The following is a 17,156-nucleotide window of genomic DNA, read 5'->3' as shown; positions in this document are numbered from 1 at the left end:
TGTGGACGGGCAAAATCTTTTCTGTGGCTTCGCTCTGAGATTCTGTTCCTTTTGCAGAATTACAGCCTGTGCAGTGACAATGAAAAAGTATGTAGAAGAAAACGTGTCACAGACATCCTACACGACCATCAAGTATTTCATGAAGATGCTGAGCAGCGTCAGCGAGACCCTGATCTTCATCTTCATGGGTGTGTCCACCGTGGGGAAGAACCACGAGTGGAACTGGGCCTTTGTGAGCTGCACCCTGGCCTTCTGCCTGGTCTGGAGAGCCATTAGTAAGAGACGCAAGGCCTCGCAGGGTCCCCTGCCTGCTGTTGGCTGCTGTTTTTTTTTCAATTGAAGTATCTTTGATATATGGTCTTATATTGGTTTCAAGTGTACGACACAGTGGTTCAACAGTTACTTGTATTATTAAATCCTCACCCCCACTAGTGCAGTTACTCTTCGTTAACATAGAAAGATGTTACAGAATCACTGGCTATATTCTCCATGTTGTACTGCTATCACCATGACCAACTTATGCTATGACTGAGAATTCTTGAGCCCCTTTATCTCTCCCCTTCCCCACCCGCCCACCCAGTCCCTCTCCCATGGTAACCACTGGTTACTTCTCAGTGTCTATGAGTCTACTGCAGTTCCATTTATTCTGTTTTGCTTTGTTTTTATATTCCACAAATAAGTGCAATTGTGATGTAAAAGCATAAGTAGTGAGGTGATGTGAACTGGTTTTACTGGTTCTGGGAGTATAGGCATCTCAGGGAGACTAGGAGCATTTTGTTTGCTCCTTTAATCAATTTGAAGTAATGAGTGGCTGATAAGGTGCTGCACTGAAGCAAGGTCAGAGCAAGGAGTATATTTTTCTTAATTGAAGAGAGAAATTTCACATCTACACATTTAAATATAACTCAGTAAATTTATCCCTTGCTCTTCACTTTGGCAATTTTTACCCTCTTGCACCTTAAATCAGATATAGATTATAAACTGCAAGCATTTACACTTGTTACAGGAAAAGTGAGATCTCACAAATTGTGTTTTGTGTTAGGCAAGTACTGTTAGAAAAACATCCCCCTAAATAACACAGGTGGTTTTAGTTGAGGGTGGAGTTTGATGTATAGAAAACCAAGGACCACGAAGTGAGTCTTTGTTTTTCAAAGAAGTGCTTACTATTAATTAGTAAAGGCAACTCTATAATTGGGAACCAGCTTCACCCTTATAAAATACACTTAATTTTAAAAAATGAGATGTCTTAACTAATAGCTGCTGATTTGTCTTGTACATTTATGTTTCTGAAACTAGAAAGAACATTAAGTACTGAACTACAATATATGTGTTGCCTTTTGATTAGAAGCAATTTTATTGCAAAATGATTTTGACCAATATTTGAAGCATTTTTAAGTAACTTTCAGGTAAAATGCTGAGAACTTATCTTGACTATGTCAAGTCTAAATTAATTTGGGATGGGTTTTAGGATCTAGGAAAGAATAGCAAGAACACAAAAATATTAAAATATTCAGAAAACATATATTCTGAGTATGTGTGTCCATTAAGTCTCCAAGGGAGGAAATAATTAAGGAAAATGTGATAATGAATTTATAATCTCAAATAAAATCCTGCAACTATTATTACTAACTATTCAACCTTGGGCAGATACTGAACTACTCAGAATATTCCTCAACTACAAAATGGTGGGTGTGGACACATTTCTTAGGTCTCTTTCACTTCTAACACTCCAGGGATCTATAGGGGAGTAAGGTTACTGTCAAGAGAGCGTCAGGCCAGCCGGCAAGAGTAGGGCCATCTAGGAGGGGATTAATATTGTAGACAGCTCAACACTGTTGGTCCTGATGACTGTCCAGCCGAACCCCTGCATCTTCCCGCTGAGGCAACTGACGGAGCAATCTCTGGGCGGACTTGGCCACATCCAGGGAGGGACAGAGCCAGGTGTCAGCACCCACTCCTCCCACTCTCAGGTTGTTCCTTTTCCCAGCTTGACTCATTGTAAGCAGTAATAGTTCACACTCATGAGGGCTTTTAACCTACAAAGCCCTGCTTTATGTTATTTATAGATATTAAATTCATTCAAGACTCACATCTACCTTTGGAGGTAAATACTATCATTATCTCCACTCAGCAACTGAGGGGACTGAGCACATGAAACGGTTAAGAACATTGCCCGAGGCTGATGTGTATGTGAAGGAGTGAAGACAAACAAAACTAAGTGAAAAACATTTTGATTTGATTGACTGCTGCACTCCCTCGCCTGTGAACAAGGTAGCTTGGTGTGAAGCCTGTGGGATTAGAAGTCACACGAGATTACTGAGAGCTTTATTACTCTGCAGTGAAAACTCTTTAATGAGTCAGAGCTTTAGGGAAGGCATGTCTCCCACCAGCAACACCGTGTGGGTGGGCCACTTGGGGATGGAAAAGCAGAGGGAGAGAAAACACCTCTACGTTTTAGACATGCTCTCCCCAAGTGGCCTCCTCCCATTTGCTGACAGAAAGAGGCACTCTTTTGAACCCTTGCCAACATCCTTTCTGGTTTGCACTGAACCTCAGGAAGAACCAAACCAAACACAAGAGATTTGCTCACCTTGCAGAGACCACAGTCACCGAGAGGGCCCCTCTCATGTTTAAAATTATACACCTCTTTTGGTCACCCAGTGAGAACATGAGATGGTAAAAATGCTTTTAGCCCCCAGTAATAGGGAGATAAAATTAGGTTTTAAATAAAGTTAGGTTGGAATTAAAACTAAGTACATTAAAAAGTAGTTAGGGTGGGTTTTCAGATCTAAGAAAGAATAGTAAGAATGCAGAAATATTAAAATATTTACAAAACGAATCCTGAATACATGTGTCAGTTAGGTCTCCAAGGGAGGAAAGAATTAAGGAGACTGTCATATGAATTTATAATCTCAAATCAAATCCTGGGACTACTACCAAGTAGCTATTCGACCTGGGCAGAATCTTTCTCAACCACAAAACTGTGCAGACACATTTCTTAGGTCCCTTTTCATTTGTACTCCAGGAATCTACAGGGCAGTTAAGCTAGTAAACTGATTTATAAAAACTTAGCTTTATTTCTTTTTGAAAGGCTGAGCAAAAATTATAAATATGGATTAGAAAATATATGCAACTTCATATATTATAAAGTATCAAGATTTCATTATTTTAAATACACAGACATGTGCACATGTGCCGGGAAGCTCCCTGTCTGAAGTACTAGTACCTCACTTCTAGTCAAAGTGAAAAGTTTTGCAAGATACTCTGTTTGGGACAGACAGTTGTGGGTGTGATGGAGCTAGTTGCCTTGTTTGGAGGGCACATGCACATGGCCTGGGATCTTTACTCATCCAGGACCCTCTGGTCTAATACTTATGTTCCCCCTTCTAGGCGTATTTGCTCTCTTCTATGTCAGTAACCAGTTTCGGACTTTCCCCTTCTCCAACAAGGACCAGTGCATAATCTTCTACAGCGGCGTGCGAGGAGCTGGAAGTTTTTCACTTGCATTTTTGCTTCCGCTGTCTCTTTTTCCCAGGAAGAAACTGTTTGTTACTGCTACTCTAGTAGTTATATATTTTACTGTATTTATTCAGGTTGGTTGAATTATTTCATACTTGAAATGAGTAATTTTTGGGGGGATTATGTATTAACTGTATAATACCAAAACAGAGATACTTTATCTGATTTTCAGACATGTGGCTCAATACTCAAACTAAATTCCCAATATTTCTAGATCATGTTTGTAGTCATCCTTTAACCTCTAGTTACATTGTCTTTTAATCAGTAAAATATATTATAAATATATTCCTGGGTAACAGATGAATCATAACTATTCTCGGTATTGCTCAAAATGATATTCCAATTAGTACCACATAGCATGAGTTTTTAATTTTAGTTGGAGTTATCTCTCAACAAACTAATGAGAGTTTATTTTAAGGAATGAAACTAAATTCTTGCTTTAATATATAGATGTAATGTCTACTTTTATTGTAGAATTTAGAAGAATTAAATCAGAACAAGTAAACACTGTAGCATTTATCCAGTAAAAACTAGTACAAAACAAAGACATAAAAATTGGAAGTCCTAATAGTTTTGCTAGAAGATTTGTTCCTGATAATGACAATCTTCCAAACAAAACCCTTTATTTTGTTATTTATGATCTAGGGAATTACAATTGGCCCCTTGGTCAGGTACCTGGATGTTAAAAAGACCAATAAAAAGGAATCCATCAATGAAGAGCTTCATATCCGTGTAAGTTTTCTCTTTTTATAATTAGTAAATTAATAGGATGTTCCCCATTTTTCACCTATGGGAGCAACTTGGGCTTTGATGAGACATGTGCACATAGCCTCTTTCCCAGCTCCACAAAGAGTGACTGTATTGTGTCTTATTGCTGCTGTAGGTAATTACCATAAACTCAGTGGCATAAACACACACAAAGTATTATCTTATACTTCTGGGGGGAGCGGTCAGAAGTTCAAGATGAGTTTCACTGGGCTAAAATAAAGATGCTGCATTTCTTTCTGGAGGTTCTAGGAAAGTGTCTGTTTCTTCCCCTCTTCCAGGCTGAGAGCTGCTGGCATTCCTTGTGGGTCCCTTCCATCTTCAAAGTTAGCAGCAGCCACTCAGGTCTTTCTTAGCTGCATCATTCTGATAGTGACTCTTCTGCCTTCCTCTTCCTTGTTAAAGACCTTTGGGATTATACTGGGCCCATGTGGATAATTTAGGATATTCTATCTTAAAGTCAACTGATTAGCAACCCTAAGTCCATATCCTATCTTCATTCTTCTTTGCATATAAACTAACATATTCACAGGTTCTAGGGATCAGGAGGTGGACATCTTTGGGGAACCATTATTCTGCCTACCACAGCCTTTCATAGCCCCTCAGAGATTCATGTTTGTTCCACATGCAAAATGCATTAACTCTATCTTAACCTCACAAAGGTCTCAATCCACTGTAGTATTAACTCAAAGAGCAAAATCTCATTTAAATGTTATGTTTAAAAGTCCAAAATCTCATCATGTCAACTTGTAAACCAGAGATGGTTGGGGCTCCAGGTATTATCCATCCTGAGGCACAGCTCCTTTCCAGTTCTGAGCCTGTGACACTCAAGAAACAAGTTATTTGCTTCCAAAATACACCAGATGGAGAGTCATAGAATAACAGAGGCGGATATTCCCTTTCAAAAAGGGGGAAATTGGAAGGAAAAAAGGGGTCATCTGTCCCAAGCAAAGGCCCAAGTCTGCCTGGGAAAACTCTTTTTGTTTCAGGCCTGGGAACAATCACTGCTGATTCTTTGCTTCACCCTCCGGATTCTCAACTGCATATTCTTGAGTCACACTTTCCTTTACATGAAATGCAGCATGTGTTTGCACCTCATCAGTTTGATCAGCTTGTTTCTTGCCTGGAGAACTTTAGGATCTGACAGCCTGCTCTCATGCTGTCTCCTTTCATTTTGGTCTGAGCTGGCAGTGTTTCTATCTGGGTCCAGCAGAGAAACAGAAGCAGTAGGAGATGTACTAAGGGCTCTGTTGTGAGGGGTAGGGTTACCCACTGTGGAGGCTGGCTAGGCAAGTCCAATATAGGTAGGACAGGCCAGCAAGGAGGGTGGACTGGAACTCTCAAGCTTGACCTACAGCTGCTGTGCACGAGTGGAACTTTCTTCTTCATCAGGGAAGTCTCAGCTCTACTCTTCAGGCCTTTCAACTGATCAAACCAGGCCCACCCAGGTTATCTAGGGTAACTATTAAGATTAACTATTATGAACTCTAATCATATCTACAAAATACCTTCATAGCAGCATCTAGATTAGTGCTAATAATCACTAGGGGCTAGACTAGGCAAGCTGACACCTCAAAAGCTGTCATGGTGACTAATATTCCAAGTTGCCCTACTTGCTTCTAAAACCATTGGTACCAATGGCACATGGAACCCTCAGCTATTTCTGAACTTTTAATTAGGAAGGGGTAAAGACTTCGAATACTTCTGCAGACATGGCCCAGTGGCAATTTTTATGAAAGCATCCAACTCTGATGAAGATGAAAAGGAAGTTGAGCATGGATTTTACCTGTTTAAATGCAACACAATGTTGAAGGGATGCCATTCTGTGTGGCTCAAGGGAATAGCAATGGGAAGAACTAAGGGATGGAAGACAGAGGGAGAAAGACTTCACCTTTGTTAATGAAGAGCATTCTGACAATTGTTTCTTGTGTGGCACACCCAAAGATGAATTGGATGTGCGCAAGCAATGATTAGGAACACTTGGCATAGGTGCTGAGCAGGAGATTCAAGCTTTGAGGAGGTGATTGGCCAAGATAATTTTTTAGGTTTCTTTCATCCCTGAGAGTTCATGATTCTAATGTTGGAGTAACTGATGAAGTCTTTCAAAATCAGCCCTGAATTCATGGCCGAAATCACCTGAGGAAATAAATTTAAATTCCAGGAAACCCAAATCAAAAATTTTCAAGACCATTTGAAAATGTTCAACAGATGGGAATAGGGAGTGAGTGTTTTAAAATACACAATGCCTTAAACATGACTGGAGGTTTTTGTCTCTATCTTTATCTCTTATGTTCATTATTTTGAAAAATTAGAAAATATACCTGAGAGAATAAAACTTGAATATTTTACTCCTTTCTTATTTATTTATTTTTCAAATAAAGTTTTAATTATTGGTAGAATGTACATTAATTACTTCAGAATTAATTTGTAATCTATTTTGCAAAAATTTTTAGAATCTGGTATAAACTTCAATTATTACAAATTTAATTTACTTGAAGACTAATTCATAAATTTTGAAGAGATTGTGCTTTTTTTCTGAATTCCTGTAAAGAATTTGGATAAAGCAAGCATGGTGTAATTGGCTTGGGTGGTGAAATGTAAATAGTAAGAGAAATAGATTAAAAAATGAGGCATATAGATAAGTTTTATTGCTATATGTTGGTATATAATAGAATATCTATAGAATTGTATTCTTAGAAACTTTATAAAGTGGATGCTGGCATTTTCTTTTCTTTTGCAATGAAATTAAAAGTTAACAGCTAATCATTAGACTTTACATCCAGGTGACTTCAGTAATGTGAAATTTCCTCTATCATTTTAGAAAAATATTATTCAAGGCAAATGGCAGGTACCTGGTCTTCATTGCAAGCTATGTGCATTGTTAAGGAACTTATCTACAGAGTCTCTGAATCATGAAACTAAGTTAAATTATTATGAAAGACATTATAAGTTTCAGTTACAAGGACAGAGTGACAGAGGAGAGGACAGGCTCCAGGAAATTAAAGCATCCTTTGTTTTTCCAAGCATGTTAGCATTCTTTGTGTGTCTTTTAGAGTTAATGTTTCACCAGCAATTATTTTCTTGTTCGGCTTGGCAGCTGATGGATCACTTGAAAGCTGGAATTGAAGATGTGTGTGGGCAATGGAGCCACTATCAAGTGAGAGACAAGTAAGGAGGTGGATGGTCTCACCATCTAGGAGGGGAATCTGGGGCTTGGGAAACTCACAACTTGACACCAGAAGCTGAACATGAAGCCAGAAAGAAGCCACGAGTAGGAGACCAGGCAATCAAAGGTCCTAGCAGCCATGGCATGCAAGAAGATGGCGGAATTCCTGGGAATGCCAAGCCTGGAAAATGGAGAACTGTCAGTGGGTAGACTAGGCTATCTCAGAGAGAACCAGTACACGGAGATATGGAGATTAGAGAAGTCAGATTAAGTTTAAAATAAAGTCAAGTTTCCATGGAATGACTGGCTTCCTAAGTCTGCAAAGGGAGTTTGGCATCGCATCAGGGATCCTGCAGAAGAGATTCCTCCATGGTTAGGGGAGGCTGTAGTTGAAGACCTTGAAGAATCCTTCCCACCTGGTGATTCTGTAGGATTGCCAAAGTCCCCTCCCCTGGCACCTCTTACATTTCAGAACTCGTTCTCTTCCTGGAGTGAATCTATAGCCATATTTCTGAATTATGGCTCTGAGAAGAGTTTTACTGAGGATGAGAAAGAGGAGTTTTGGACTTACACACAGCTGTTTGGAAGATGTAGGAGTTAGCAGTAGCTGAGTTAACCAAATGGTATATGTTTCCTCTCTAGGGCTTGCGAACAAATTGATGTTGGTGATATCAAAGAGACTATGTTATATTTTATGTGGTTGCTTTAACTGTCCTGTGTTATTGCTGTCATTCTCATTTCAAAGGTGAGGAAACCATCTTTGTTAGTTAACCTGCTCAACAGAAAAACCTTGATCTAAAGTGAGGTCTGGCTTTAAAATGAACTCCTTGCTTTCAATAAACCACAGAACCCCAGATAGAGAGCCTAGGGACATAATGCCATGGTTAAATGTATAGATTATAGAAGAATGTTTAGAATTAAATAATCTATTCTGTTTAAGTTATCTCAAATATATACTCAGTCTCCTTTTAGAATGCGGTCTCACTTTCAGGAGGAAGGTGGTGCAGGAGATAAAGGCTGTGAGTTGTCAGTGAGCATGTGATAACTAAATCCGTGGTCATAGGGGAGAGAACCACAGGGGTGCAAAAGGGGATGCTGCCTGAGAACAGGACTCTGAGAAGCTCCCATTCCCACGGGGCAGGTAAGAAAGAGGAAGGGCAGAGGAGGCTCGGAAGAAGTTGTTAGGATGGGTATTAAGCCAGATGTGAGGGGTGCTGAGGAAATGACCCAGGGGCACATCAGGAGGAGCCCCCTGGCAAGCAGGGCAAGGGAAACAGCACCCACTGGTATTGAACAGCATAAGGTCAAGGTGAGCTTGTTGTGAACAGCATCAGACAAGTCCTGACAGTCAGGGAGCTGGTTACAGTGGATGGAGGAATAAACAGGAACATGAGCAAAGGCATCAAACTGGAACCTGAGGAGCTGACCCAGTTGGAGGGAGAGGGGCCCAGTGTGAGCCAAACACCAACCCCAGCACTTAAGAAATTACAGAGGAGGCTTGACTGATAAAGGGCCCATCCACCACTCAGACTAGGAAACCAATCACCAGATAATAAGCCCACAGCCCTGGGAGTTATGTTTCCCCCAGAAAATAAAGCAGGCTGACAAATTACTCTTTGAATGTAACATGATTGGAAGCATTGAAAATTCTTACTTGGAACAAATGGCTGACTCCGGAGGCACACGTTCAGCTCAGCCTGATGGGTGGGCGGGAGGATTGCTACAATAGTCAGCGGCCATCAGCATCGACCCTATTCAGATGCTCCGTCATTCAGACTGTCAGGAGATACGTGGCTTCTCCCTCCCATCCTCTTAATTGGCAGAATTCAAAATGATCTTCTGCATAATGGGCAAAACTACTGTAACTACTGGGCCATTTAAATGTATTGGGTTCTGGTTGAATGGGCCACTATTACTGTAAGTGCAGCTGCCACCGTTATGAGCTATTAGAATGGAAGATGTGTTCAAAAGCCTCAACCCTCTCATTTCTTCTCCTGCAATTGGGGCTGAGCTGGCCTGGGCCTCCCCAGCTCACAATTTATGCATACTTTTTACCCTGATTGCCACTTGACCTTTCCTTTTGTTTAGTTGATTTTCAATGTATTCAGGCCAGTAGGCCATTCTTTCTTTATTTAAAAAAAAAGTATAAAGTCTATGATTAAAAAAAAAAAGTGTGTGCAAAGTCTCTGAATTTCTGGTACTGTCCTGGTGTTTTTCAGAATAAAGTTAAGTTGTAGTTTGTTTTATGAAAAATACATACTTATATATACAGAGGTTAAAGATTTCCAAATGTTGATTTTCATTTTTAGGTTTAAGAAGTTTGATCACAGATATTTACGGAAAATCCTAATCCGAAAGAACCTGCCAAAATCAAGCATTGTTTCTTTGTACAAGAAGCTGGAAATGAAACAAGCTATTGAGATGGTAGAGATGGGGATACTAAGTTCTACAACCTTCCCCACGCCCCATCTGTAAGTCACATCTGCTCTTTGATCTAGACTTTCCACACCAGAATTGCAAGGGGCACTAACACATTGTTCCATTTAAGATAATACTGGAAGTGAAGAAGCAGACATAGGAAGAAATCATGAAAAAAAAGATGATCTAAGTCTTGGCATTTTGTAGTTTGGCTACGAAGTGTTTCATCTAGTTTCTGAAAACCACTTTTTGACAAAAGTTGCCTATTGTATTTGAATATCACCTTTCATGGGGTGGGGAGTGAATTTATAGAATAACAGCATATTTTACAAGACTTTCCCTTTCTCTTCCTGATTAGAAATCTCTACCCTTTCACCCCTGCTCATTGATTCTGTGAATCCTACTATTGTATTGCTCTCATGAGGCAATTTCTCTTTGTTGGTCCGCATGGGGTGCTGCTAACATAGATTTGGGGATGAGTGGTTGTAGGAGAGATGTGGCAGTTGGTAGGCTCTTTAAACTAAGAGCTGTGTTTGTAGTTGTGTCTAAGATTTGTGTGTGAGTTTGAGATTTTCCTTGAGTCTGTGGAATGCACACAGCTTGGTGCAGGGGGAGGACTGGCTTCTTGTGGAGCAGAGACCCTGAAGGAGTTGGAGTAGAGGCAGGGTGTCCATACTGTTGTATGAATCCATCAGGACCAGGTGATTACCTGTGAAACATGATGCTTTTGGTGGAACTTCTGGAAACCAAAGGTCCCAATAGCTGGCTAGACATTTTAAAAGTTGCTTTGACCCTGTGACATTTAGCAAAGTCCCTTCAGTGTCACAAGAAGTAATTCAACCCCTCCAAGATGCCCAGTTTTCTCCTAAGAAATGGTTTATGAATTGGAAAAATTAGTCACAAGTTGTATTTAGAATAAGGAACACCAACTTCTCCATCCTGTCATCTTCAGCAGGTAATGACACTTGATCATGCGATTCAATTATGCACTCATGTTCGAAAGGCAATTTGAGAGAACAGCTAAGAATAGAGAGCAGCAAAATTGTCACGAATGTCTGAGTGTTATTTCTCATCCCTTACTCACAAAAGAATCAGAAACACCATTGCTTTTCTTACACAGCCTGGGAAAAAATCTAAACTAGTGTCCCTGAGGCCATCTGGGTATAAACAGAAAGCTTCCTGCCTTATTTCTTGGAGAGACTGTTTTTTGTAGTTGGGTTGTTTGTTCTGGTGCTGCCCATTACATGGCTAGAAGGAAACTTCTGACACTAAAATGCTAACATTTATTGTCAATGCCATGCTCTGCCCTTATTAAGGCCTGAGACAAAGGAAACATCAGTCATATTGATCCTGTTGTTATTGAAATGTTGATACTGTATTAATCATGCAATTTTTGGCATTGATCTTTATTTTCTAACCTAACTTCATTTGATTACTACACTTGATTATTGAACTTTCTCAATTCCTCTTACCAGAGAGGAGGACTCTCTCACCCTACCTTAGGTCCAACCTTGTTCCTCGGGCACCTGTTATATGCCAAGGACTGTGAAAGCAGGTGCAGTCACTGCTCTCATGGAAATAAGATCCAGGAGAGCCATGGCATTAATAAAAAAGATCACACAACATATAATCATCATATCTAGGGTTCTATAAGAGTATAAGAGATGAAACCTTCCCCTGGTCCCTGGAGTCTGACTTGCTCACTGAAGGATGAATGAGAGTTAACTGAATGCAGTGCAGGAGGGCTGGGCAGGTTCAGGCAGTTGAGACCATTATGAACTTCCTCCACTGGTCTGCTTACTAGTTATATGAGCACTTGGTCAAGGAATGTAGGGGTGCTTATCTCAAATGAGAATCAGCCTATCATGTGCCCAGACATATTTTGAATCTCTGTAGTGCGGCATAGGTCATAAGCAGTTGCTCCTGTTTCTGACCTAAGGCAATTTTTAATCCAGCTGTATTTGGTGGGAGCCCTTCTGCCGAGTCAATTATATTTTCAGACATTGATTGAAGGTTAGTAAGAGAGTCTTTTAGGTTGGAGATACCTTTTTCCCTCCTAAAGCCCAAACCAGTTAGTTTACTGGAGTGGGAGAGGATATTTTTTAAAGTGATATTTAATACAAGTTTAGTATTTAAATTGCATTTATTTGATCTCATCAGAAATCTGGAGGACATCAAGCAAAAAGGAATTCCTCTTCTAAGATCAAAGCAGCTAAATTCTTAAAAAACAAACCTTCATACAATAATAGGAAGAAGAAGTGTGTACTCAGCTCGCTTTTTATTATTCTGTATGAGATGATAACAACAAAATGCACATATATTTTTTTCTTTAGAAGTTTAAGCAATTGTTCTACCAGCAGTTGAGTTTCCAAACTCTGGGACCTTCAGGAGAACACTAGCACCAGAAGTGGTCTGTAGTACAGCACGGATCACAGTGATGCTATGGAATCCCATTGCTTCTATGTCCATTATTTTATCTGACCTTCAGACAACTGTGGAGTAGGTAGAATATGTACCTGGATTGTCATTTTAAATATGAGGCACCTCATTTTTCCATTGAGTAGTAATCCTTTAGAAATATCAGAAGATAGAGGCTCAAACTGATTAATACTGTCCAAGCTTTAAGAAGTAGTTGGTTAATTTTTCATTAATTATTGTTTAAGTTTTTAATTGATCACATTGACAGGTATTTGTTTACATTTAGGCATTCTTACACCGCAGGCTCTGGAAGGAAGATTCTGATATCATTTTCACTTCCAGAATGGAACACTGTATTGGGAATCAGGCCCTCTTCTCTGCCACTCTTCACTCATTCTAAAATGTTGGTCATCTTGGTGACCTTTCTAAACAGACATAAGGCAACCACACACACAGAAGGGCTGCGGGGTATCCTTGCTCACTTAGTGGGCATGAATCGGTCATCCTCTCATGCATTTCCCATGGATTTCATGGATAAAGGTATTGAAAGAGGATGGATTCTTCTGAACGAATCAGGGTATATAGTATTTGATCTTTTGGCAGTCCCTATTATGGCATAAATATAGCATCTTCTAGATTTCATGTCTATATTGCTGTGTTTAGAATTGAAGCCCCTTTTTACATTATTATAGAGTCTGATAAAAAGAAAAAATTGAGAAATGCAAATCTTATATTCAGATATATTTAGACTCAGATTTCCCCAAGAGTTTAATAGCCATGAAATTACCACAGGGCTGTTATTTAAGGTGACATAGATTTCCTTTACAGATAATAAATGAGTGTTCCAGTGACAAGAGTCTTTCTGTTTGCAATTTTACCTTTTTGACCTAGAGATTTCCAACATTAAGTTTTTTAAAGGATTTCATCTTTCCTTGTCATGTTATGATCATTTTGGGGATAATTTTGCTAAAGAAGTGCATGTAGAAAACTCCAGGTATCACCTTGTCCAAGTTACTAATTTCACTGTGTAATTTTATAACTACAACTTCTCAGTATGCATCAGTGAGCTACAATGCCTTTGGGATACTTTAATAACATTCGGCCAGCAGCCAGAACGGACCTTAAGTCTGGCCCTTTCCAAAGTGATCATTATAAACTGGGGAAAATGCCAAGTTAGATCTATTGCTATCTCAAGTTTAACTTTATCATTTCCTTCACCAGTAGTTCGTCCTATTTGGTTGTTTTATTATGAACACAGGAAGTGTAATTTTTTTATTACAGCTGTTGTTTCTGCTTAGCAGTAGACTATTTCCATCATAATAAAGGAATGTGTTCAGATTGTGGGCATGTGTGGGTGTATCTAAGTCAGGATAAATTTTATTTGAAGCTTATTTAAACAGTTAAGTTGAAATGCCCTGATAATAATGTGTAAATCACCAAGGGTGGTAACTGAATTATAAGTAGTGCTTGCAGCTCTGAGATATGGAAATTCTGATTTCAGTGATAATGTAGAAAGGGCAATAGTTAGTCTACAGATAGCATTGCTAAATAAATCCTGGCATATTGTGAAATACAGTGTCCAGGTCCTTAAAAATATTTTCACCAATTGTACATAGCTTAGAAAATGTCCTATGTAATTTATGGCTTAAACTTCTACTGTTTGGGGGGGAAATACTTAAAAAGTGGCCTGTATTGAAACTAGTAGCTACTTGTCCCTGTGATCAGTTATTCTGAGACCTTTGCAGGCAGATATTAGCACATCAGTGCCCTCAGGCATTCAGAAAAGCTGCAATGAGAAAGAAAAATCTAAACTCTTAAGGGTTTAAACCAAGATATTAGGGGAGATGACAGTATTCAAAATGGGTTTTTCTTTAGTTCTTTCCTTTTTGCTTCAGTAAACATATATTATTCATACAACAAAAAGTCCCTAGAAATTATCATTACTAGATTGAAGTGATTGAAATCAAATATACTTGTCACGTGAGGATTCTGCACATAACAATGCCATGACTTTGAAATCCTTAGAGGACAATTGTGCATTGATAGGTGACTTGGGCCTGACTTGGCTTTTAAACCCTTTCGGTGAACGGGGGTGGGGGTGGGGGGTGGGGGTGGGCTCATGGGGAAGGACGCGCTATCAGCGAGGAGGCAGGGAGCGGTCAACTGCTTCCAGAACTCCTGTGCCCAGTGTCTCAGCTGGGTTGACTTTCAGAGCATAAATTGTCTAATTTTTCTTGTAAAATATGATCCTAGTTTCTTACAATTGTTCTTTAACCAAAGATAAAATCCCTACAGGGATAATTCCAAGATAAATGTACTCATACACGTACTCTTAAAAATATTAATGCTCCCTTCGATCAATGCTGCTCAAGATGTGGTGTGAGGATGGTGTCATCCAGGGGCTGTTTGTCACCTGTCCACAATGAGATAAGTACAGACCTAACCAAGAGTCAGCCTTGGCTGAGAAATCTTCTTTTTGTTGAATCTAACAGTAAAACATTTGGATGGCACAAAGTAATAATCAGTTCTTACATGATGAAGTAGAGAGCATGGTATCTTTTAAAAATGTGTTTTCTAATAATTGATTTTTATTGTATTTTGCATTTTTTTGTGTCTGTTCATAACTGATACAAGGAAAGAAGTGTTTCACCACCTTAAACCCCTTATTAAAAATGAGTTAGCATAATTCTCACATAAAAGCTATAGGCCAAGGAATCATATTTTTCAAATGTAAATCCAGACACATGTACTGACATTTCACATGAACTTACTAATAAACCAATAGGAGAAATTATGTAAAAACTGGGGTTCTGGAACTTGGAACTCCAAGTGCACTGATACTCTGGCAGCACTCTGGCCAACATGGAATAATGCTTGGCTTCCTTCCCATAATGTTTCCAGGGCCCAGAGGACACAAGGAACCAAAAGGCTTTCCCCTGAAGACGTGGAGTCCATGAGGGACATTCTGACACACAGCATGTACCAAGTTCGCCAAAGGGTGTGTATAGGCCGTCTGACTCGCCCCCTTGTCTGTCCTTGGAGCCAGTCCTCCAGGCATCCATTGTCGTTCACATTGCCCGTTTTAAAGCAGCCTTCTTGTGGAACAGTTTCTCTATGCTTCCTTTGGGGAACAGAAAGTTAATTGTTATCTTTCTGCAGCACTATTGGCACCCGTGATATAAAAAGAAATGTAAATCCAGTTGCAGGCCCTAGGGGTCAGGCTGCCCCCACCCTACAGCCTGGTGCTTCCAGAGCCAGCAGGTCCCTCTCCCTCTAGAGACGGGCAAGAGGAGGAGCTCAGCCACCCCACCACCAGCAAGAGCCAGATGTCGTGGTGCTAGAGTTGTCATGATCCGATTGCCTGCAAAAGAGCTTAGAAAACTGAGATGGTTTAGGTTAGAATATTGAAACTGCAAGGCTGAAAGCTGGAATGGAAGGAAACACATTGGGCTTATTATTTTCCACTTTTGGAGAAAGGTGTGGAGTCTATGCTAGCCCTTGGGAACTGGTCCACAGGGCATAGTAAGAGAATTTCTGGGGGCGGCAGGTGAGTCCTTCTGAAACTGTGATACATTCAAATGATAGTTAAACTTGCATCCTCTAAACAGGAGGCCTTTTTGTTGGAGGCTTCAGTTGAGCATTCCAGTTCTTGCATATAAGTGAATTCATTTGTGAGAGCCGTGGTATCTGTGACTATGATCATAGTCTTCATGGGACCGACCAAAAAATCATCCAGTCCAAACTCTTCATTTTTAAGAAGATACTAAGGTTATTAGAGTGTTTATCTGATATGACTAAGGTCACAAAACAAACCCAGGTCTTTCAACTCCTACCCAGTGCTTTCTCCATGATTCCAGATTTCCGTGATCCAGTGAAAGTGAGTGTTCTCTGGCTGCTTGTTTTGGAAAGGTCAGTGATTAAGGGGAATGTGTCATGAAAGGCTCTGTGCCTGTTGAAGGAATAGAGGTCGGCGTCAGTCGTGGCACGCTTGGAGTAAATTCAACTGCTTTCAAATCATTCCAAGTGAAACTGTTTCAGTAAGACTATCACATTCTGCCTTAGATACACAGTCAAGAACTTCCTGGTTTGATGAATATCGGCTGGCTTAGTGAGGGCCAAGGCCCGAGGGGTGCCTGGTGCTCAGCCTTTCCCCATGTTGATGACGGCTGAGTTTAGGCAAGGTCTAGAAACGGAGATCGAGGCCCCAGGACTCCACCGCTGCCTGAAGTGAGGCCAGCCGCCCAGTCTCTCTTCCTTCCTGCTTGCGGCTTCCCACATAGCCACCTTTCTTCTTCCTCTGTGAGCGTGCCCATGACATCTGTTCCCAGCTTCCTGCCTTCTAAGCCACTTACATTCCCCTTCCTTGTTGCCCCCAAATCCAAGATAGGTCCTGGGAAGTTGTGTGGGAGAGCATAAACAACAAACAGGGCGGCTCCAAGCCTCTTAGGTGCCTTTGCCTCCACTTCTGCTGTCTGAGGCAGTGAAACTCACCCATCCTTCCCTGCTCTCTGTCATTTCGGGGTCAGTGACTCCTCTCCTCCTCCAGCGCCCTGTTGCTCTCGTGAAGGAAAAACTGCTCCAAAGATGCAACCGTTCATCTGCTTTGTGTCTAGTGGACATGCTACAGTTTGGAGGACTGTCACGGAAGGTGACATCTGCAGTCCTCTAACCTGCGTGATAGTTCCGGAGGTCTCAGGCGGTGCTGGGCTAGGAGGTGTGGGGTTTTTCACCGTCTGCATGCTGGCAGAGACCATCCTGAGAGTCAGGAATCACTTCCGGGCAAGGCTGGGATGGGCTCAGGGTCTGACTCCTTGCTACACACTCCCTCTTGTGTTCTGGGTGGAAACGTGGCCATCTCACACATTGACCA

The 17,156-nt window shown here is 40.6% G+C and overlaps 1 protein-coding gene across 2 annotated transcripts in view; it reads left to right on the top strand.

Annotated features, from left to right (window-relative positions):
- Positions 1-17,156, top strand: part of SLC9A4 (solute carrier family 9 member A4) — a 60,675-nt gene that overhangs the window by 31,466 nt on the left and 12,053 nt on the right. For both annotated transcript variants that reach the window (XM_036907407.2, XM_036907410.2), the window contains exons 4-9: positions 58-275; positions 3,391-3,593; positions 4,165-4,251; positions 7,382-7,452; positions 9,760-9,921; positions 15,188-15,284. In XM_036907407.2, coding sequence (XP_036763302.2) covers positions 58-275; positions 3,391-3,593; positions 4,165-4,251; positions 7,382-7,452; positions 9,760-9,921; positions 15,188-15,284 — 838 coding nt within the window. The remainder of the gene's footprint in view (positions 1-57; positions 276-3,390; positions 3,594-4,164; positions 4,252-7,381; positions 7,453-9,759; positions 9,922-15,187; positions 15,285-17,156) is intronic.

The sequence above is a fragment of the Manis pentadactyla genome, chromosome 2, assembly GCF_030020395.1.
Source record: "Manis pentadactyla isolate mManPen7 chromosome 2, mManPen7.hap1, whole genome shotgun sequence".
Classification (NCBI taxonomy): domain Eukaryota; kingdom Metazoa; phylum Chordata; class Mammalia; order Pholidota; family Manidae; genus Manis; species Manis pentadactyla.
This window is presented reverse-complemented; position numbering and strand designations above follow the sequence as displayed.